The following is a 23683-nucleotide window of genomic DNA, read 5'->3' as shown; positions in this document are numbered from 1 at the left end:
CAGTACCCTAGGGTGGTATTGTATGGCAGCATTATTCTCAGTACTCTATGTGGTGCTGTATGGCAGCATTATTCTCAGTACTCTAAGGTGGTAGTGTATGGCAGCACTATTCTCAGTACCCTATGGTGGTACTGTATGGCAGCATTATTCTCAGTACTCTATGGTTGTATTTTATGACAGCATTATTCTCGGTACTCTATGGTGTTAGTGTATGGCAGCATTATTCTCAGTACTGTATGGCAGCATTATTCTTAGCATCCTATAGTAGTAGACAGTGTATGGCAGCATTATTCTCAATACTCTATGGTGGTATTGTATGGCAGCATTATTCTCAGTACTCTATGGCAGCATTATTCTCAGTACCCTATGGCAGCATTATTCTCAGTACCCTATAGCAGCATTATTCTCAGTACCTTATGGCAGCAATATTCTCAGTACCCTATGGTGGTATTGTATGGCAGCATTATTCTCAATACTCTATGGTGGTACTGTATGGCAGCATTACTCTCAGTACTCTATGGTGGTATTGTATGGCAGCATTATTCTCAATACTCTATGGTGGTACTGTATGGCAGCATTACTCTCAGTACTCTATGGTGGTATTGTATGGCAGCATTATTCTCAGTACTCTATGTGGTACTGTATGGCAGCATTATTTTCAGCACCCTATGGTAGTAGACAGTGTATGGCAGTATTATTCTCAGTACCCTATGGTGGTACTGTATGGCAGCATTACTCTCAGTACTCTATGGTGGTATTGTATGGCAGCATTATTCTCAGTACTCTATGGTGGTAGTGTATGGCAGCATTATTCTCAGTACTCTATGGTGGTAGTGTATGGCAGCATTATTCTCAGTACTGTAGGGTGGTATTGTATGGCAGCACTATTCTCAGTACTGTATGGTGGTAGTGTATGGCAGCATTATTCTCAGCACTCTATGTTGGTATATGAGCACTCCATGGTAGCATAAAATATCAAGAATATCTCAAAATATAATGAGAAAGAGCACACATGCCCCCCCCCCCAACACGTGACAAGTACTCAGGTCCAGCGATGAGGCTGCAGATTTCACCAGTTGGGAGAGTCAGTGAGAATCCATCATCGGCATTACACAATTCATGTGGATACAGAGCAGCACAATGTGCCAGGGGGGGAAGCCGCAGCCAATGGGGATATAAACAGAATTAGTACTGAAGGAAGCTCCAGAGCTGCGGCCTGTAAGATGGTGAGGAAGGCGAGGGGCGGCTGGGGCCCGTACAGCCAGGTCTCCTCAATACAAGGACTTTATTACTGACAATTGCATTTTGGTGACCTGGAAACAATCAGCAAATAACATGGGTGGAAACAATCAGCAGGCAACATGGAGGGAAAAAAAACTGCAGGTAAAATGGGTGTAAACAATCAGCAAATAACATGGGTGGAAACAATCAGTAGGTAACATGGAGGGAAACAATCAGTAGGTAACATTGGGGGAAACAATCAGCAGGTAACATGGATGGAAACAATCAGCAAATAACATGGGTGGAAACAATCAGCAGGTAACATGGAGGGAAACAATCACCAGGTAACATGGAGGGAAACAATCAGCAGGTAACATGGGGGAAACAATCAGCAGGTAACATGGGGGAAACAATCAGCAGGTAACATGGAGGGAAACAATCAGCAGGTAACATGGGGGAAACAATCAGCAGGTAACATGGAGGGAAACAATCACCAGATGACATGGGGGAAACAATCAGCAGGTAACATGGAGGGAAACAATCACCAGGTGACATGGGGGAAACAATCAGCAGGTAACATGGAGGGAAACAATCACCAGGTAACATGGGGGAAACAATCAGCAGGTAACATGGGGGAAGCAATCAGCAAGTTACATCAGTAGGAAGAGAGCCCCTATCTAGTGATCCTTATGTTGCAGAGAGGCCTTTAGTTCCCCCCCCCCCCCCGAGGGACAAGGACCCAGGTGTGACTGCTGCCTTATGGCCTCCTATAGTGACATCCCTGCCTGACCTGAAGGTGGAGTTCCCCTTTAAGGCTTTCCTTTCCCGTGCAGACGAGTTACAGATGAGGGTCCTCTGGTAACATAATCGCAGGATGACTAAGAACATGGCAGAGCTAGAAAGGAAAGTGGAAATTAAAGGGCAGACAAGACTCGTCGCTTCCCTCCTGTTATTCTTATGGAAACCTCAGACACTCGGGGTGACGCCATCTACAGGCCGTAAAACCAGCAGCTGGCAGCAGCATTCTGGGAAGGTGGCAGCCATGTTGGTCATCACCCAGCTTTCCCAGGAGCAGATGGAACAACACGACTTTATAAGCAGACTGATAGAAGACGATCACTCTTCACTCATACTCGGGGGGCCTTTATTATGGGGAGAAATCCCCCCAATCTGTAGGAAACTACACAATATAAAATGGTATTGCTTAAAGGGTTTATTCACATTCTGTCCTGGGTGGGGGTCACCTATGGGGGTCCTCTGTACTAAGAATGATGGATAAGGGGGCTTCCGCCTGCAAAGAGGATCAACATATGGAGGATCCAGGGGGGAGGAGACTCTGAAGATTCTGCAACAAAGTAACAAATAAGAAACAATAAACAAACAGAACGTGATAATAATAATAATAATAATAATAATAATAATAAATAGATTTATAATAATTCCTTGCGAGATCGCACACTACTATCCGGGTCTCCTACCTGATCAGCTGGCCATGATGTGCTTCACAAAGGCTGCAGGAGGGAGACAAGAGAGACACATGAGACAAGACAATAATCCTACATAACACCACACACATAGTAGATGTGACCTGCAGTCCTATGTAACACCACAGATATCTCTCTGAGTACAGATAATGTAGTAGATGTCACCTGCAGTCCTATGTAACACCAGATAATACAGTGATATCTCTCTGAGTACAGGTAATGTAGTAGATGTCACCTGCAGTCCTATGTAACACCACAGATAACACAGTGATAACTCTCTGAGTGCAGATAATGTAGTAGATGTCACTTGCAGTCCTATGTAACACCACAGATAGCACAGTGATACTCTCTGAGTACAGACAATGTACTAGATGTGGCCTGCAGTCCTATGTAAAGCCACAGATAACACAGTGATACCTCTCTGAGTACAGATAATTTAGTAGCTGTCACCTGCAGTCCTATGTAACACCACAGATAACACAGGGATAACTGAGTACAGATAATGTAGTAGTAACCTGCAGTCCTATGTAACACCACAGATAACACAGTGATATCTCTCTGAGTACAGATAAGTAGATGTCACCTGCAGTCCTATGTAACACCACAGACAACACAGTGATAATTCTGAGTACAGATAATGGAGTAGATGTCACCTGCAGTCCTATGTAACACCACAGATAACACAACGATAACTCTCTGAGTATAGATAATGTAGTATATGTGAGCAGCAGTCCTATGTAACACCATAGACTCCTATATGGACACATCACTATATAGTGTGGCCGCTCTGGTCATGTATCTCTATAAGCCCCGCCAGGACCCAGTCAGTGACTAACACTTTTCAGCAGGATTATGTCCGTTTCCTGACGTTGTTGTGAGCCTTGCGGCCAGTGACAGGAATCTCGCTGCTGATGTTTTTGCCAATATCCCTAATGAAAATTTCTGAAAATGTCCAAGTTTTACAAACATCAGATGTTTTCGGCCTCGGGAAGGAATTTTTCAGCTTTTTATTTTTCCGTTTTTTTTTTTTTTTAGTAATGAGAATTTTTCCCTTTTGTTAAGAACGTTGTTGTTTAATGTTTTTGGATGAGAATAACGTCCGATGACTGAACACATTCCAGCCCTGAACTTTTTACTTTGGGAAACAAATGTAACGGGGCGGCCGATGCTCATACTGACCCTGAGGTTGTCAGGAGCTCCAGATGAGGAATCGCCTCGGGTACCCCCTTCTTTAGCTCGGGATGGGAGGGGGGGGGGTTGTTAGAGGTGCATAAGCGTTATTATTCTATAAGATTAACCCTTTAGGAGCTGTCATGATTCCATATGGCACCGCACCAAATCAGATCTGTGGCGTGTCCTATATGATGGTGGAAACAGCCACTGAGGACCCATAGAATTGTGTGTAGGACTATATCAGAGCCATTGTTTGTGGTTTTCCATAGGATTGCAGTTAAACCTATTATAGTAACACATCTCTGTTACATCTGCAAGTAACTTTCACACGTGTAACTTTAAAATGCATGTTATATTATCATACTGTGCTATCACTGGAACTCTGAGAGATGTGGAACCGTAATGGGTGCGTTCATCTGTGTAAGCAAATGTCAGTGTTTAGACAAGATAAAGCTTATTGTATGCAATGTATAATATAGAATCATTCTGTAACACTGCAGACAGGGAACCACAATGGGTACATTCAAGGATGATGCATATGTCTGTGCTGATATATTATGCAATAGATGGTTAATGCAGTGATGGCTGGTCAAGGTTGGAACAAGTGGCTAGCTCCATTACTAGAACAGGACTATCATATATTCAATTGGTACATTCAGGTGTCTGTGTAAGCAAATGTCTGTGTTGATATATGACACCTGGATAATATACTACTAGATGTTATAAGGGACCGCCATGGGTACACTTGGGAGACCTGTGAAAGCAAAATTGCTTATATAATGGCATCTAATCATAGTAATTCTGTGATAAAACTACCATAGTTCACTATTTTCATTATTGGCACAATAATAGTTATCATTGGTTAGAAAGGGGTATGGTCAGGACCCCTGTATTGTCTGTGTTTATATATGGCACAGTAGGTAGTTAATGTAGTGATGGCTCATGAATCTATGTGAATCTATGAACAGGCTAGTGCAAATCACAATACATTGTTGGGAAATGTTAAGGGACTGCCATGGGTACTTTCAGGGGCCTTTGTAAGCAAATGTCTGGGCTGGCACACAGTGTAAATTTAGACTGGTAAATAATCTAAATTCAATTGGATTTCTTTATATTGGGATAACATGTAGGATATGTGTCAGCATCTCCCCACCATCCATAGGCCTCCTGCTTTGCTACAGAGTCTGAATCAATGGGTCGGACCTGTCTTTGTTTTCTATCATTTAAGTATAGATCTGCTTAGAAATGATTCTTGATTGGTCCAACTCTGCATCTTCACCCACTTTTTCTGTGTTTATAACTGGACATCTTAGCGTCATTGTATTTATACCAGTAGACATTTGGTTATGTAATCCAGCTGAAGCTTCAGAGCTCAGTACTCGGCTCGGCTGCCACTCATGGGCTCGATATTTGTAACCCCCCAGAGTGCTCATTTATTACCTTCATAGTTGATGCAACCATTGGCATCTTCCTGCCCAGACATTAATTTATCAACTTCTTCTTCTGTCATCCGCTCCCCTAGACATCAAGGAGACGTTGTAAGGTAATTATATTTTAATAAGAAATGTTTATGACAGGTAAATATTTAGACGTACCTAGAGTGGCCAATACGTGGCGTATTTCTGCCCCCATAACAGTGCCATTGCCTTCTTTGTCAAAGACTCGGAGACCCTCCACAAAGTCCTCATAGGAGCCCTTCTCCTTAGACTTGGATATATGTTGTAACATTGGCAGGAAGGTGTCAAAATCCATCAGTTTTGTGTGGAGTTCTGTGAATGACATCATGGAGGAATCGGTAAATATGTGACCCTATGTATGAAATATCACACAGCCTCGACAAACCACAAGAAATAAGGATGTTACGATGGGTTTCTTAGAAATAGCTATCCACCACCAGGTTCTGTCTATGTAGATTTATTGCCGCTTATTTATTGCAACCCTATTCCATAGCGCTGCACAGAGATAGGAACCACTTGTTTTTGCCCTGGGGTCATGCACTTATTACCTCTCTTAGTTCTGTGTCACGTGATCAGTTGGACTCCGAACGATTGCCTATGTAAGTCTATAGAGCCAGACTGATATAACGAGACACAAAGTCGGGAGAGGACTGTGCTTAGCAAGGTCTTCTCCCCGCTTGTTCTTATGATCGGTGCGGGTCAGGACACTCAGACCCAGACCAATCAAAACTTTTGACATATCTTTATGACAGGTCGAAAGTTTTTACAAAAGGCAATGACCCTTTAAAGTATCTCCTACACCTTAAGATGTTGGGGGCTGACCACTTGTTCAGTCAACAATTCTACTTCCTAATCTCCCCATAAACATGCATGTTAAGGAAGTATCAGTGGGGAGAGGAAAGAAAGATGTAGCCAAACACCTTTGTGTTCTCTAGATCCCTCTGTCCACAGATTTCTATGTCCCCTTCCAGACTGCTCTGTCTCTTCTAGAATCTTCTCCAGCCCCATTTCAGATTCCTCTGCCCTCTCTAAACTTCTCAATTTCATTGAGATGTCTTTGTTACTCCAGACCCTTCTGTCTTCCCTCTAGACCTCTATGTCTTTCACGAGGTTTCCCTGTCCCCTCCATATTCATCAGTCCCTTCCAGACACCTCTATTGTCCGCTCTAGATGAATCTGTCCTATCTAGACTTCTCTGACCCTTCCAGACTCCTCAATCCACGCCAAATCCCTCTGCGCCTTCCAGACTTCTTTCAGTGCCCTCTGCTTTCTCCAAACCCCATTGTCCCCTCTAGACTAATTTGTCCTATCTAGACTTCTCTGACCCTTCCCCAGATTCCTCAATCCACCCCAGATCCCTCTGCGCCTTCCAGACTTCTTTCAGCACCCTCTGCTTTCTCCAAACCCCATTGTCCCCTCTAAACTCATCTGTCCTATCTAGACTTCTCTGCCCCCCCCCCCCCCCCCCCCCCGCCGACTACTCTTTTCCCCTTTGTCGCTCCAGACTCTTCTATCCTCTCCAGAAACGTGTGTCCAACGTTTATCTCTGTGGATAACAAAGGATCGGTCACTGATCTCTCACATGCCCAGTCCTGCTCTGTTCTGATATTAGGATACAGTCTGGTCGACTGGTTCTACCGAAATCAGTGGTTTTGGCCAAATTTTCTATAATGTTTCTAGGGGCTTATAGAAATTTTGGGGTATGAAGGGCAGAGACGTTGGGGTATAAGTCCCTTGTTTCTTCCCTACATTCCATATAATAACACTGTTGGGGGGGGTTCTCTAGAAGACTTCAGCCCATGACTCGGACATTGGCCGTGGTCCCTGCCAGTAATTACTACCTGGAGATAATTCTTCTCTTCTCTCATAGCGGAGAGCTCTGGACTCCCAGACTGTTTGCAGAACATTGCTGGATCGGTGACATTATAAATACTCACGAACCTTCGGGCTTCGGTCTGCCAAGAACTTTCAAAACTTCAGCGTTGGTCGGATTCTGCCCTAGTGCCCTCAGCACATCGCCACATTGTCCGTAGGTGATTTTCATTTCGCTGTTAGGGGTCCGATCAAAGAGCGAGAAGGCTTCCTTAAATTCTGCCAAAGAAAAGAGAAGCCTCAGCCTGGGCACATTCGCCTATTTTCTGGTGACTTTTTTGGTTATTTTGTTAAATCTCGACAAATATTTGCTTTGGTGGAACTTTACACGGGACGCTCACCCACATGAGTTCTTATTATTAGCCGCTTTTCCTGGAATCGTGTTCCCATTGCTCGTGTGGTTAGCCATCTGCAGGCTTATATGACGGCAGGCTTCAAGCCTCGGCCCCGCCATGGGGTTTGGAGATGACACAAAGAAAGGATTTTGACGGAACATTTACGATAAAAAAAAAGAGACTCGAGAAGTCACCTGCTGGGGGGAGAGGGGAGGTGGGATACTCTGCAGAAAATCATCAAAGTCTGCAGAGCCCAGACAGGGACCCAGTATCAGATCTGCTCAATGTCTCTATAAAAACGAGGTTCCCATACCTGCACATGTATAAAATCACACCACACAAGTTAGAGCAGAATAGTGAGTGCAGCTCTGGAGTATAATACAGGATGTAACTAAGGATCAGTACAGGATAAGTAATGTGATGTATGTACACAGTGACCCCACCAGCAGAATAGTGAGTGCAGCTCTGGAGTATAATATAGGATGTAACTCAGGATCAGTACAGGATAAGTAATGTATGTAAATTCCCAGCAGCATAATAATGAGTGCAGCTCTGGAGGATAATACAGGTTGTAACTCAGGATCAGTACAGGATAAGTAATGTAATGTATATACTCAGTGATCCCACCAGCAGAATAGTGAGTGCTGCTCTAGAGTATAAACCAGGATATGACTCAGGAATAGTACAGGATCAGTAATGTATTTACTTTCCCAGCAGCAGAATAATGAGCGCAGCTCTGGAGTGTAATAGAAGATGTTACTCAGGAATAATACAGGATAAATAAAAACCACATTCCCCTGCACTAGTGGTGTATTGTTGGTGGAATCTGTCAGCATGGCGTTAGGGGTCGATGACCTGGACGTTACGCGTGCTTGGTATAATGGGTTGAGGCCTCTGATGGTCTTACATCACTGCACCCTACAGCGGCTTCACTCTCCACTCACCACTACATGGGGGCTCAGGAATGCCAGGCTGCTGCCAGCTCCGATGTGTGGCATCCCAATGCCATCTGTCTCCATTTAGCACCATTCTTTGTTTCTGCTTCCCTTTCATTTCCACTATTTTGTGGGAGGTTTGGGCGCAGGACTCCACAACATTAACTGTTCTTGGAGAGAAACCTCTGGAGCTGCAAGTGATTAAACTGCACCGGCAAGGGAGCAAAAATAACATGTGGCTGGGATCAGGGACTGCGGGGGATTCACGAAATCAATGGGAAAAGATCTGGTTTCATTAATGTAAGAAGGATAAAATACATTAAAAAGAAATCAATTCAATAAGTAGATAGAACAACATGAGGAAACAATGATCAGAGGTGCAAGAACCAACCAGAAGCAACAAAGTGAAAACAATCTGAAACTGGATGGAGAAAAAATTACATAACCTATCTACCCCCAAAAAAGTTATCTATAGTGCTCAGTGCTGCCACCTGCTGTGTAGTACATGACTATACAGGGAGAGAAGGGATGAAAACCAAACATTTTATGAAGGATAAAAGAAGCTGGTGCCTTTCAAAACAATATACAGTATACATGTATTACTATAACACTGATACACATACAAAAGACAATAATACTGCCTACTTTATTCAAGAGTATAACTGCTATAATACTGCTCCTATATACAGGACAATAACTACTATAGTACTGCTCCTATATACAAGAATAAAACTACTAAAATACTGCTCCTATATACAGGACAATAACTACTATAATACTGCTCCTATATACAAGAATAAAACTACTATAATACTGCTCCTATATACAAGTATATAACTACTATAATACTGCTCCTATATACAAGTATATAACTACTATAATACTGCTCCTATATACAAGTATATAACTACTATAATACTGCTCCTATATACAAGACTATAACTACTATAATACTGCTCCTATATACAAGAATATAACTACTATAATACTGCTCTTATATACAAGAATATAACTACTATAATACTGCTCCTATATACAAGAATATAACTACTATAATACTGCTCCTATATACAAGTATATAACTACTATAATACTGCTCCTATATACAAGACTATAACTACTATAATACTGCTCCTATATACAAGAATATAACTACTATAATACTGCTCTTATATACAAGAATATAACTACTATAATACTGCTCTTATATACAAGAATATAACTACTATAATACTGCTCCTATATACAAGAATATAACTACTATAATACTGCTCCTATATACAGGAATATAACTACTATAATACTGCTCCTATATACAAGAATATAACTACTATAATACTGCTCCTATATACAGGAATATAATAACTATAATACTGCTCCTATACAAGAATATAACTACTATAGTACTGTCCCTATATACAGGAATATAACTACTATAATACTGCTCCTATATACAAGAATATAACTACTATAATACTGCCCCTATATACAAGAATATAACTGCTATAATACTGCCTCCTATATACAAGAATATAACTACTATAATACTGCTCCTATATACAAGAATATAACTACTATAATACTGCTCCTATATACAAGAATATAACTACTATAATACTGCTCCTATATACAGGAATATAACTACTATAATACTGCCCCCTATGTTCTCTGCATGTATATACACTTGTATCTTTTTGCGGTGTTTATTATCTTACCTTCTATCTGATCTGAAGAAAATTCGATCTGTGGAGAAATAAGAAAAGTAAGAATTAGTAAGTGATATTTTTCTGTACATTGATCGGTGATCTCCCTGGCTGTTATGTAGCGGTTGTGTTTGGGGTTCAGGGTCGCGGTTTCTCATTACAGATCTCTAGTATTATTCCCTGTGACGTCATTGTCTCTGTTAAAAATAAAACAGTATTCTAATCCTGCCCATCACAGATAACGATCCACACAGCAGCTGCCAATGAAGAGGGACAGCCCCATAATGTGATTGCCTCCACAAACCAACAGCATCTTTATGATCCACAACACAAAGTGGGCAGGCTTTAAACTTTTTTTTTTTTTTTACTAGGGAGCAATTCTCCACGTTTTTTTGTGTCCTTAGAAGAAAAAAAAGATTTCTAGTTCCTTTTTTTAAAGTACTTATCAGCTGCTGTATGCCCTGCAGAAAGTGGTGTATTCTTTCCAGTCTGACACAGTGCTCTCTGCTGCCACCTCTGTCCATGTCAGGAACTGTCCAGAACAGAAGAGGTTTTCTATGGGGATTTCCTATTGCTCTGAACAGTTCCTGACATGGACAGAGGTGGCAGCAGAGAGCACTGTGTCAGCCTGGACAGACTACACTACTTTCTTCAGAACATACAGCAACTAATAAGTACTGGAATACTTTTCAATAGTTATAACTTTAAATAGTATAACTTTTAGACCCCCATTGAGTAGAATTTTATTTTTTATATGGAGTACCCCTTTATGGCTGGGTTCACACTACATTTTCTACCTTTCTGATTTGTTTATCCATAGATTTTTATTATAAAAACAAAAAATGGATCAAAAACATAGCTGACCTTATTGTTGTTAAAAAAACAGATGAATTTTGATCCCTTTTTTTTATGGTAGTCAATGGAAAAACAGATTAAGGCTATGTTCCCATAGCGTATCTTTTCGTAAATGTGCGGCCGTTGTTTCAACCTGCAACCATGGCCGTACTTTGTACGAAAAGACACACTGCCTTATCTTCTGTGGGATCCCAGCCGGAGTGTATACACATAGTGTACGTTTCGTACGCGATCCTTAGCGGTGCCGCAAAGAACTGACATGTCGATTTTCTGCGGCTGCTATTCAGTGAATAGCGGCCGTAGAAAATCCTGTCAGTGCACACAATAGAGCAAGCGGCTGCGGCCGCACGCTCAATAGTGTGCAGTGGGGAGCTCTTTTGCAGGGGCGCAGGAAAGATCATCCGGTATAATCTTTTCAGAGACCAGCCGTTCCGTGATCCGGAACGGCCGGTCTCTCGCGCTCTGGGAACATGGCCTAAAATGGATTCACACATATGCGTCTGTTTTTTCATCCATTTTTCATCCGTTTTTTTTTTTTTTTTTGCAAAAATGTATGAAAAATGAACGGATGGTAAAAAAATATAGTGTGAACCCAGCCTTACTTTGATATTTTTCTGAATGATTTTCCCATACTAGAACTACCCTAATGCTTTATAGTTACCCTACCCCTAAACAAGGATCAGTGCTCCAAGTCCAGTAGTCCCAAAAATAAGTCAAGGACAACAGTATCTCCCCCCAGATGGGGCGTTGATTGGCCCGTGGCCCCTCTCCTGGGCTCTACGCAGTGTCCTGGTACCTGTATCCCAGCTATACTGTCAGTAAAGGGTTAAAGTTGTTTCAATCAATCCTAAGGGGTCTCATTCCTGGGGTCTCATTCCTGCACTGGAGAGTTGTAGGTTTCACAAGGGGCCCCCAGAATAGTATCCCCACTCTGCCATGCGACAATGCAACAACTCACTACTACTCCCAGCCAGCCCGCAGCATAACCCTCCTATAGCGGCTGTGTAGCAGGATTTATAGGCCGCTTAGGCTCCCAGTGTAATGTGAGGCTCTCTGGCCGTGGTCCAGCTCCGCCAGGGGGGGGGAGAGGCTAATCTGTTATTATTACCTATAATGAGGTGATGTCCGCAGCTAAGCCCAGAAATGACATAACTAGGGCCGGGGGACCGGGGGAGGGGGGTCCTGACAACTCATGTTATGTAACAGCTGGGGGCCGAGCTTAGTCATTATATAAGGAACCCTTCTGCACTATTCTTCCCTGTTGTCACACTCTATGCTTGCTGGAAACATCCAGAGGCTGCAAATCCTTCCAGACCGATCATTGTGGCAGATGAGAGGTGACCCCGTCATAACTCTCCGCTGATAGTTTGTTACAGTGTGTCAGTGCAGGTAACGTATAAGGCTGAAGCTTAGACTCAGAACTTTTTCACATCACCTTGACTGTAAAAGCAAAAAAAAAAAGACAAAAAAAAAAAAAGTACTTACCTGCAGTGCTCCAGGCCGGCTTCTACCTCTGTCTTCTGGCTCTGCAAGTGCACGAGTGACATCACTTGTGTGCCGTAGCACTGGGGAAGAGGAGAGAGCGGCCTCCTGTGGCCAGAGGTATAACGCCGGCTCCAGCCAGTAGATTGATTGGCACATTTAAATGCGGCGATGAATCTAACCTGCTGATATGTCCCTATTGCGCAGGAGACTCAGAAGATGAAGGTGTGTCTCTTAGCTTCCTCCTCGGTGGTGTTCCCTGCCACTTAGTCGATTAAGAACACTGCTCCGCCCCTGTCACTCTGATCCCGCCCACTCCATTAACTAGCATTAAAAGGGGCGGGCCTACAGACTATATGCCGCCTGTTATATCTTCTCTTGCAAAAAAATGAATAAAATATTGTTAAAAATGGGGGGGGGACAGGGTGGCCATATCACAGATAGGTGCCATGGAGGGCACCTATTGGTCTTATTGGCCTCCCAGTGTTACTTATAGTCCTACTGGACCGTGGTGTAATCGACTAAGTGGACGGGAACGGCGCAGAGGATGAAGACTTACCGTCATCCTCGGAGTCTCCTGTGGAATAGTACATATCGTCAAGTTAGATTCTTCTAATCTGCTGATAGTTCTCCTTTAAATGTATGCACTCCTGATTAGGAGCGTCTACGGTTAAAGGGCCAGCGGCAGCACTCAGTGGCATTTGCCAGGTGCCATTTCTGGACCATTTCCGGACACCTATAGGGCAGGTTCTATTCTTTCCTATTTTCCCGCATGGACACCTGTCAGGAAAAATCATGAAAGGTGTCCATGCCCAATAGAATCCTATGGGGTCAGGAACTCTATCCGTATTTCCTTTCAGGAATAGATTTTCCTGAAGTCAAAGAGGATTTTGTTGATTCGATACAATTGTACCAGATCCTCAGCTGTGAGAAGTAAGAGGTCTATACAGGTTACCATCATCCCGACACATCTTACCTGTGCTATAAGTTTATTTGCCGCTATAGGAAAATTGTTATTAGCAGGGGAGATCTCCGAGTTTTATATGTGACACCTCCGACCCCCAAAAGGCGAGCGCTCTAATGAGACCTTGAAAATGTTCAATGTCTTACAAGAACTTCAGAAATGTAAGAGCACAAAGCAACCGACGACGACCATGACGGCAGAGACCCCGCAAAGTAATGGGAGAGACCACATCCTCCCGAGCCAGCGCTGCAAATATCACATAAAACAAAGAATGTTTCCATAGGAAAGACACAAATATTCTACATAATATTTCTCCGGACCGCAAGAGCACCATTATATCTCCCTGTACTGAGCGACCGCAGATTATACGCTACACGATAACCTCCAGGAGAGCAGCCAAACCACGAGGGGGGCACAGAAGTATCCAGAACATTCTCCACAACCAGCAGATCCCTATACACAACAAAGGCTCTAAAAGAAAACAGGTCACTGACTAAATGTAATACATTATATTACTGTATTATAGTAGGAGCAGTATTATAGTAGTTATATTCCTGTATATAGGGGGCAGTATTATAGTAGTTATATTCTTGTATATAGGGGGCAGTATCATAGTAGTTATATTCTTGTATATAGGAGCTGTATTATAGCAGTTATATTCCTGTATATAGGAGCAGTATTATAGTAGTTATATTCTTGTATATAGGGGGCAGTATTATAGTAGTTATATTCTTGTATATAGGAGCAGTATTATAGTAGTTATATTCTTGTATATAGGAGCAGTATTATAGTAGTTATATCCCTGTATATAGGAGCAGTATTATAGTAGTTATATGCACAAGCAAATAGATGTGTTGGCACTATCAGTAACCCGTAATTTGTGTGGGGCTGTATATGTTTTCAGGTTAAGTGTCTTTGTGAAATGAGGAGCGTTGTAGTCTTTGTTGACTGAGTAATCTCAGTGACATTCATGCATTACAGTGGTGCTCAGCGTAAATGAGAAAGCAGTTCATTTAATCAGCACAAGCCATTGAGGAAGTAAAGACCAGCGGCACTCACCGGGTTAATGCAGTGGTGATGATTTATTGGTACGATGTCATCTTGCAGATAAGCTCAGGGCAGGGGGAGACAGGTCCAGAGGTGCTGTGCACAGCACCTCTGGACCTGTCTCCCCCTGCCCTGAGCTTATCTGCAAGATGACATCGTACCAATAAATCATCACCACTGCATTAACCCGGTGAGTGCCGCTGGTCTTTACTTCCTCAATGGCTTGTGCTGATTATAGTAGTTATATTCTTGCATATAGGGGCAGTATTATAGTAGTTATATTCTTGTATATAGGAACATTCTTGTATATAAGGAGCAGTATTATAGTAGTTATATTCTTGTATACAGGAGCAGTATTATAGTAGTTATATTCTTGTATATAGGAGCAGTATTATAGTAGTTATATTCTTGTATATAGGAGGCAGTATTATAGTTGTTATATTCTTGTATATAGGAGGCAGTATTATAGTTGTTATATTCTTGTATATAGGAGCAGTATTATAGTTGTTATATTCTTGTATTTAGGAGCAGTATTATAGTAGTTATATTCTTGTATATAGGAGCAGTATTATAGTAGTTATATTCCTGCATATAGGAGCAGTATTATAGTAGTTATATTCTTGTATATAGGAGCAGTATTATAGTAGTTATATTCCTGCATATAGGAGCAGTATTATAGTTGTTATATTCTTGTATATAGGAGCAGTATTATCGTAGTTGTATTCTTGTATATAGGAGGCAGTATTATAGTAGTTATATAATATATTCAAGATTAGGTCAGCACAAACCCCTTCCACGGCGTCAGTCGACAGCAACGATGGGGTGCCAACTCTCAACAGCAAAAGTCTCTGATAGGCACCATTCTCAATATAGAAATGAATGAGGTGGCACTCACCATCGGATGAATATCTGGACTTTATTTCATCATATAAAAGGACACAATAGATGCAAAGAACGACATGGCAGACGCCAGCAGGTGGGTGGTAACAGTCTGTTTCGCAGTGAAGTTACTTCTACAGACCGCCTCTATTATAGTAGTTATATTCTTGTATATAGGAGCAGTATTATAGTAAGTATATTCTTGTATATAGGAGGCAGTATTATAGTAGTTATATTCTGGTATATAGGAGCAGTATTATAGTAGTTATATTCTTGTATATAAGGGCAGTATTATAGTAGTTATATTCTTTTATATAGTAGGCAGTATTATAGTAGTTATATTCTTGTATATAGGGGGCAGTATTATAGTAGTTATATTCTTGTATATAGGAGGCAGTATTATAGTAGTTATATTCTTGTATATAGGGGGCAGTATTATAGTAGTTATATTCTTGTATATAGGGGGCAGTATTATATCAGTTATATTCTTGTATATAGGAGCAGTATTATAATAGTTATATTCTTGTATATAGGAGCAGTATTATAGTAGTTATATTCTTGTGTATAGGAGCAGTATTATAGTAGTTATATGCCTGTATATAGAAGGCAGTATTATATTATTTTCCCAACCTTGTGTTATCTGCTCTATGTTCCATAACTCACATTTCCACGTCGCTGTTCCTTTAAGGATTAAACTTAATTCTGTAATGTTTTAAACTTTCAAAATATTTCCTGAAAACCTGTAGTTGTTACAATATGATGTTATTACACGTCTTAGTGTATGGACAATAATTGATGGAAGGATTTGTTCGGCGCTGTCATAAGTTCCCGGTTTCTTTCATCTTTTTATCTTTTCTTATTTTAAGAGTTTAAGAAACAAAAAAGTTTGTGATAAGTAAAGGGTTGGACAGTGATGGATGGAGGACGGGGACTGGGCCCGGAAGTCGGGATTCTGATGGAAGAGTCTTTGCTGCCGGACAAGTCATTAAGAGGAAAGTGCAACCTGGGAAATCCTCCCTGCACATGGAAGGAGTGTTTCTTTATATGAAGACGTCTTGGTGGCTGCAGGGGAAGTGTATGGCCAGAAGCGGATCCCGGAGATGTCAGTGATCACCAGCCGCCTGGACTATCCTCATGACACCGATCCTTTCATGCACCTTCAATAGAAAGTTCTGCAACTTTCCCCTAGACTTAGTGTTTCCTACTCTCATCATTTTCTCTTTCTCTGCTCGCTGTCAGTCAATAAGAAGATTTCTTATATCCAAAGGTTAATACACGTCCCGGTATAAGAATTCTCACAGCTTTAGAACAGGATGTCACAGTGTATAATTATCTGTTTAATAAAACTTGTTTGGAAAAAAAAAAAAAAGGAAGGGGGGGGGCAAAACTGCAATTCCCATCATGCTTGGTAGACTGGTCAGAAAGCTTTGGCTGTCCAGGCATGCTGGGAGTTGTAGTTCTGCAACAGCTGGAGGGTCTCCAGTTTGCCACCTGTGCTCTAGAATCCTGGACTCCAGAATAATGAAGCTTGTGGATATGTTATATGGTAATACAGGTCGATCAGGTGACTGTGGCCCCCAAGATTCCGGGGCCCCCCTCCGGTTCTGCACTGCGGAGCAGCCTTATTTCCGCATTGCTGTTAGTTAATATTCGGACTATTTCCTGCATCATTTCTTCCTCTCTTCATGGATGCGGAGAATTTGTGTCTGATGCCGCAGCTCCAGGTGCGCCATGAATATTCATCCCCTCAGCATCTACTTAGGGCCGGGGAGGGCCGGAACCAGACTGCACATCCGCAGGTTTATTCCCAGTTACTGCAGAGTTACGTCACTGGTTACATTTGTTGTTTATGAATTTGTTTGTTTTCAAAGAATTGACTATAAACGTGAATCCTCTTATTGTTACATCAGATTACATTGTAGTCTCTGAACCTGCTAGCTTGTGTATGATCTGCCATAGGTATATACATAGATATAGTGGGGGAGATTTATCAAACATGGTGTAAAGTGAAACTGTCTCAGTTGCCCCTAGCAACCAATCAGATTCCACTTTTCATTCCTCACTGACTCTTTGGAAAATGAAAGGTGGAATCTGATTGGTTGCTAGGGGCAACTGAGCCAGTTTCACTTTACACCATGTTTGATAAATCTCCCCCAATGTCCACACCTCCTATATTGGATGTATATAATATAGCACATGCAATTTCCACCGCCCTGTCAGGGAAATTTTATGTTCTTTTTTTTTTATTTAACCTTTTATATATTGATCTGAATTCTCCAGTGACCTTCAGAGCTATATTCATAATTCTTCTCAATCTCCTGCAACTGTGGAGCATATTGTCATTGTCATTATAAAATCTGAATCAGCAGATGTGAAATAAAGCAAGATTGCAATTTATTTTCATTTTTTTTTTTAATTCTCATGCTTTATAACCAAGCTATACTTACTTTTATCCAGGTCCAGTCTCCTGAAGCTTTTTAGTCTTGAAAAAAGAGACAAAGCGCAGAAAGTCACGGTTATCTGCGCTCACAGAGAAGGCAGTCATGTGACTGATGGGCGCATTGAGCTGGCCGGAGTTTCATGTGTTTAGTCTGTGTTTTTTGTTTGTTTGTTTTTTTCAATCAAAACTAAAAAGCTTTAGGAGACTGGACCTAGATACAGGTAAGTATAGCTTTGTTATAAAGCATGTTAATGACAAAAGTAATTAATGTAAATTGCAAATTTGCTTTATATCACATCTAGTGCTGATTTACATTTCCAGAGAAAAAATGTTTTTAAATAAACTGGTGTCAGAAAGTTTTGTAACTCCTATTTAAAAATCTCCAGTCATTCAGTACTTATCAGCTGCTGTATGTCCTGCAGGAAGTGATGTATTCTCTCCTGTCTGACGCAGTGCTTTCTGCTGCCACCTCTGTCCATGTCAGGAACTGTCCAGAGCAGTGGCAAATTCCCATAGAAAACCTCTCCTGCTCTGGACAGTTGCTGACATGGACAGAGGTGGCAGCAGAGAGCACTGTGTCAGACTGGAAAGAACACACCACCAGGATGTACAGCAGCTAATAAGAACTGGAAGACTTGACGTTTTAAAATGGAAGTAATTTACAAAAATTTCGGACAGTTTATTTGAAAAAAATAATTCTTCTCATAGGTCACCACTTCCAATCCTATAAAGAAGTGTCCCCTAAGCTGTGGCTCTTCAGCTTATGCAAAACTACAGATCCCATCCTGACTGGACAGCCATAGGCTCTCTGGGCATGCTGGGAGTTGTAGTCTCATAAGAGTTGGATTAAAGGATCAGCTGAAATTTTTCAGGCATGATGAGAGTTGTAGTTTTGCAACAGCCGGAGAACTACAGGTTGGGTAACACGATTTAAAAGATGAAAATCTGTGGCCGTTTTTAGGGGCATGCTGGTGTTGCGCCCCACTACATGTTTTCTTTTCTCTTCTTACACCTTGGTAAAAGTTTCTCACTGTAGTGTGACAGGTTAGGACAGGAGGCTGCTGTACCTTACTCCAACCACTAGATGTCACTCTTACACAGCACAGCTGCAGCTAACACTAGGTCTAGCTACACATACACTTCCTTTCTGTAGTCTGCACTTCCTGGAGATTTCAGAGAGAGGAGAGAGCAGACCTGTGTTTCACAACTAGCTAACCAACCACTATGGGTTGCTAGAGTAGACCCCTAGGGAAACCGGAGACAAGGAAGTCTCACCCCTTGCCTACACCAAGGAGATTACAGCTAAAACAGGACAGTCGACCATCTTAGAGAAAGGGAAGGGTTATTCAGGACTGGACCTGCAGTAGAGCACAGTGCCAGAAAGCCGCTCTCTGACAAGCGCTAAGCTTTGTAAGAAGGACACTACAAGCCAGCTCCATCAAGAGCAGAGACCTGGGACTTGTACTACCCCATTAGGACGGAAACCCGACACTGTGGGGCAGAAGGCCGATAGGTGAGATAACTGGGACTCATCCATACATAAGTACAAGGATTTCTTCACATACTAGAGACACTTCGCCACATCCCGGCAGAGTACCTTGTACACTAGGCAAGGGCCCTCCTGTTACTGTTTCTTCTATCAACTCTGTTTTTTTGCACTAAATACCTGAACAGTGTTTGTGACTATTTTTGACCTTTTCTAAATAAAAGTTTGAATGTTGCTTAAAGTGGTGTACCTACACCTCTCACCTCACCTTAGTTCAAACCAAGGTCCAGTTGCTGTGTGTCCGGGGGTGGGTGTTACCGCTCCAAGCCACCGTAGTAGCCTCCAGAACACCAGAACCCACCAGCTGGCCCAAAATCTGTTCCAGCAACCCGGGCCACGGTACTTGGGCTTGTAGGTTTAAGAGGCCACAGACTAACTAAACAAAGTGTTTCCGCTTCCTGGCAGCAAGCAGAGATCTCGCTAACATTAGCAGTCCACACATCAATAAACTGCAGAACTTTCCAGGGTTTTAGTTAGAGAAGTTTTGCTGCCGCACTGTCTGAGTCCCCGGAGAGCTGCACCTTTGGTTCAGTGTTTCGGGTCCCGTCAGTCTGGATTTAATCCTTAATTACTCGTCCTGAGTCTGATTTTACATTCTCTGCGGCTTCAGCGACTGAAGCTGAAGCCTGAGGAGCCCCCCGGACGGTATTAAATATTACATGCCGGGGGAGGGGGGGGGGTCCAGGCGTAACAGACAGGACGCGGCTCCCGGCATCAGGGCCTCAATTATTCATGGGGATCCGGATCAATGGCGGATCACAGGTGACAAGTCTATTGTCAGTGTCAATCTGGAGCCAGGATGAATGATAAAAGCAGAAAATGGCTCCTAACCGGCACTCTGATCCCATCCGCCACCGGGGCTGTCACTCATTGTCAAGAGGAGTCAAGAGGGAGCTAGAGGAGGCCAAAAGGAGACCCTTGAGGGGTGGAATAACAGCAACAAGTTATCAGCCCTTTATAAGAGCCAGATACAGATGTAGCAGAGCTGAGGCTTCTCACTATCTCTGGATAACTACAAATAACACAGTCAGCTCTGCTACCTCACCCGCAGATACAGGCTGCGCCTGACAGCTCTTAACCTTCCATGAAGTATATTTAGATTATCAGCTCATTGTTCTTCACCCTCTGAGTGACTTTATTCCACATTATCATCACTTCACCCTCACAGGGGCCCCAAAGTGTGTCCTTATATGGGGGTGAGGGGCCACGGCCCCCCGGAGAAAGGCTGATACCAGGCACACAGATAGATGTCTCTGCTGTCCCTCCAGTCTATACTGGCTGATAACAGGGAGCAATAGAGATTGGGAGGTGTCTGGGGAGGATAGAGGCGTGTGGAGGAAGGATAGAGGAGTCTGGAGGAGGGGAGAAAAGTCTGTAAGGGGACAGAGGGGTCTGGAAATGAGAAGAGAGTCTGTGGGGAGACGGAAGAGTCTGGAGAGGACAGAGGAGGCTAGAAGGACAGAGGAGTTTGAAGGAGGGGACACAGGACTTTAAAGGGGATTGGGGGATCTGGAGAGAGGAGACAGAGGAGTTTGGAGGAGGACAGAGGAGTCTGGAAGAAGGGGACAGGGGGTCTGGAGGAGGACAGAGGAGTCTGGAGGAGGACAGAGAAGCCTGGTGGAGGACTGATGAGTCTGGCATAAGGGGACGGGGGTCTGGAGAGAGGGGATAGAGGAGTCTGGAGGAGGACAGAGGAGTCTGGAAGAAAGGGACAGGGCTCTGGAAATGAGAAAAGAATCTGGAGGAGACAGAAGTCTGAAGAAGATTGAGGGGAGTAGGAGAACAGAGAAGTCTGGAGGAGGGGATCAAGGCGTCTGGAGAGAGGGGGAAGAGGAGTCTGGAGGAGGGGGCAGAGGAGTCTGGAGGAGGACAGAGGAGTTTAGAAGAGGGGACAGGGGGTCTGGAGAGGGAAGGGAAGACTGGAGGAGGGGGGCAAAGGAGTCTGGGGGAGGGGGCAGAGGAGTGTAAAGGGGATTGAGGGGTCTGGAGAGAGGGGAAAGAGTAGTCTGGAGGAGAACAGAGGAGTCTGGAGGGAAACAGGAAGACAGAGGAGTTTGATGGAGCACATAGGAAGACAGAAGAGTCTAGTGCTGACATAAAAGTCTGGAAGAGGAGAGATGATGTTAAAGAGGACAAAGGGATCTCAATGGGACATAGAAGTCAGGAAAGGACAGAGGATTCTATAAGGGACCAAAGTGTCTAGAGGGGACAGAGGAGTCTGGAAATACAGATGGTTCTGTGGTGGGGAGACAGAGGAGTCTGGAGAGGACAGAAGAGTATAGTGGAGACTGGAGTATGGAGGGGACAACAAGAGGGGAAAAGAGAGGTAGGGAGGCTGAAAGGGACAGACACCCTAAACCAGGGATGGGGAACCTGCAACCCTCCAGCTGTTACAAAACTAACAACCTAAAAAACTCCCATGATAACCTGAGAGCCAAAGCCCCAGACATGATGAAAACTGTATATCATTTATAATAATAATACAGACCCACTAAATAAATATGGTCCCAATACACCCCCCCCCCCCCATCCACCTCCTCCAACCCATTTAAACAAACCCCAGACATTTACACAGATCCTCAGCCGTTCCTTTAACAGAGCTCAGAGCAGTTGTTACTCACCTCTCCCTGCTCCTGCTCTCCCCTCCTGGATGCAGAGTGGGGAGAGGTGAGTATGACAATTATTCTTACACATTTACTGCTTTATGATTTTTAGGTAAATGAGGAAATCCAGCACAGCTGTTACCTTATTATACTTTGTTAGTGTTTGATAATAATTCCAGGTGGATTATCATCATTTTCTGTGTGTGTGTGTGTGGGAGGGGGGGGGGGGCGAGACGGGGGATGTCATTACTCTGACCCAGATATTATACAGACCCAAACTGCATATACTGAACAGCTCATACAGCACTGGTCTCCAGCAGTAGTATAAGGGCATACTGGCAGTTGTAGTTTCTTGCCACCTGGAGCCCCACCTGTTGGGACTTTTATACGTTGTTTGTTCCTATATATATGGCCTAGTTCTGGCATTCTACTCATGAACCAGGAAGCTCAGGATGAACATGGATCCAGGTTAGTGCTGGAGGGCTTAGCATTTGATATAGAATATATACAGCCACAATGAATGTACAGTATGGGGGTTCTGGGGAGATCTCTAACTTACAGCGATGGAGGAGAGGTCCAGCTCGGGCTCCTTGGGAGGCTCAGGTTGTGGCGGTGGTGGTGGTGGCTTTGCGGCAGCCTTGGGTTCTTCTTTCTTGGGATCTGGTTTCTTGGGCGGCATGACGGTGGTTGGCGGGAGGTTTGATGACCTTGATGTGGATGGAGGTGACAATGGACTGGGAGGACGGACGTGGCCGGAGAGGTCTTTATGGAGCCCCCACCTCATCCCCCCCCCCTCCGCCCCAGGAGAACAGGGGCAGCTATATATGGAGAAAACATCCAGGCACTGCTATTTGGAGCAGGTGGAGTGGCCTTTGTTACAGCATTGCTGAGAGGTCTGGGCCACCTACAAGAAGACAATGGCATTCTCCTTCACCAGCTGCTGCTGCGCATACTGAGAGGGAAGAGATCGTCTCATCCTGCACCAGGAAGATCTGGATGAACATTACCACTCACAGGTCCTCATTCTTCACATTTATATGGCCCATTCCAATAAATGTATTAAGGGGGTCCTCCAGCATTACAAACCATAGCTGCTATCCTCTATAAACAGCGCCACCCCAGTCCTCAGGTTGTGTGTGGTATTACAACTTGGATCCAGAGCTGCAATAGCACACACAACAACAAGTATAACAGTGACGCTGTTTCTGGAATTATTTATTTTTTTTAGTCACTTTAACTCTTTCCTTACCACAAACACGTAATTAAGTGTGAAGCCACCGAACATAAGAATGAATCCAAACATACGGTATATAAATACTAAGATTTATTTTTAAACTATATTGTATTTTATATTTTCAGATTTTTTTTCTAAACTAAGGTTTATTATTATTGTTAATAAATTTGATTTTGAGTTTCTTAAGTTTTATTTGACATTGTGACGTTTTATTACTGATCTTACACTCTATCCTTCTGATAATTGATTTGGGATGATTATATTTTATAAGCCTTCCAATATTTTCTGATTATATATAAATTACTTTTAATTTCATTGCACATTATTACATTTTATCAGTTTTAATTACGATTTCAAATTAATTTTTTTATTACATTTTTTTGTTTCACCTACCCAAATCCACCCGCACCCCCACCCCCCACTATTCTCTATTCTAGATATATATGATCCAGA

The 23683-nt window shown here is 42.9% G+C and overlaps 1 protein-coding gene across 1 annotated transcript; it reads right to left on the bottom strand.

Moving 5' to 3' along the window:
* Positions 1–2419: 2419 nt before the first annotated feature.
* MYL3 (myosin light chain 3) lies at positions 2420–22702 on the bottom strand. Its single transcript, XM_069960546.1, has 7 exons — positions 22556–22702; positions 10193–10220; positions 7277–7426; positions 5474–5647; positions 5319–5396; positions 2700–2732; positions 2420–2566 (listed from the first exon to the last, which is right to left on the bottom strand). Exons 1-6 carry the CDS (start codon positions 22673–22675, stop codon positions 2704–2706), a joined length of 579 nt encoding a protein of 192 aa, XP_069816647.1. The 5' UTR covers positions 22676–22702; the 3' UTR covers positions 2420–2566; positions 2700–2703.
* Positions 22703–23683: the final 981 nt, after the last annotated feature.

The sequence above is a fragment of the Dendropsophus ebraccatus genome, chromosome 2 (assembly GCF_027789765.1).
Source record: "Dendropsophus ebraccatus isolate aDenEbr1 chromosome 2, aDenEbr1.pat, whole genome shotgun sequence".
Taxonomy (NCBI): domain Eukaryota; kingdom Metazoa; phylum Chordata; class Amphibia; order Anura; family Hylidae; genus Dendropsophus; species Dendropsophus ebraccatus.
Note: the sequence above shows the minus strand (reverse complement) of the source record. Positions and strands in the feature narration are given on the sequence as shown.

Coding starts and splice junctions, on each gene's coding strand:
- MYL3 (XM_069960546.1), bottom strand. CDS start 22,675: ATGCCGCCCAAGAAACCAGATCCCAAGAAAGAAGAACCCAAGGCTGCC. Junction 10,221..22,555: donor TGGACCTCTCCTCCATCGCT/GTAAGTTAGAGA, acceptor ATTTCTCCACAG/ATCGAATTTTCTTCAGATCA. Junction 2,733..5,318: donor TGGTTGCATCAACTATGAAG/GTAATAAATGAG, acceptor TCCCTCCTGCAG/CCTTTGTGAAGCACATCATG.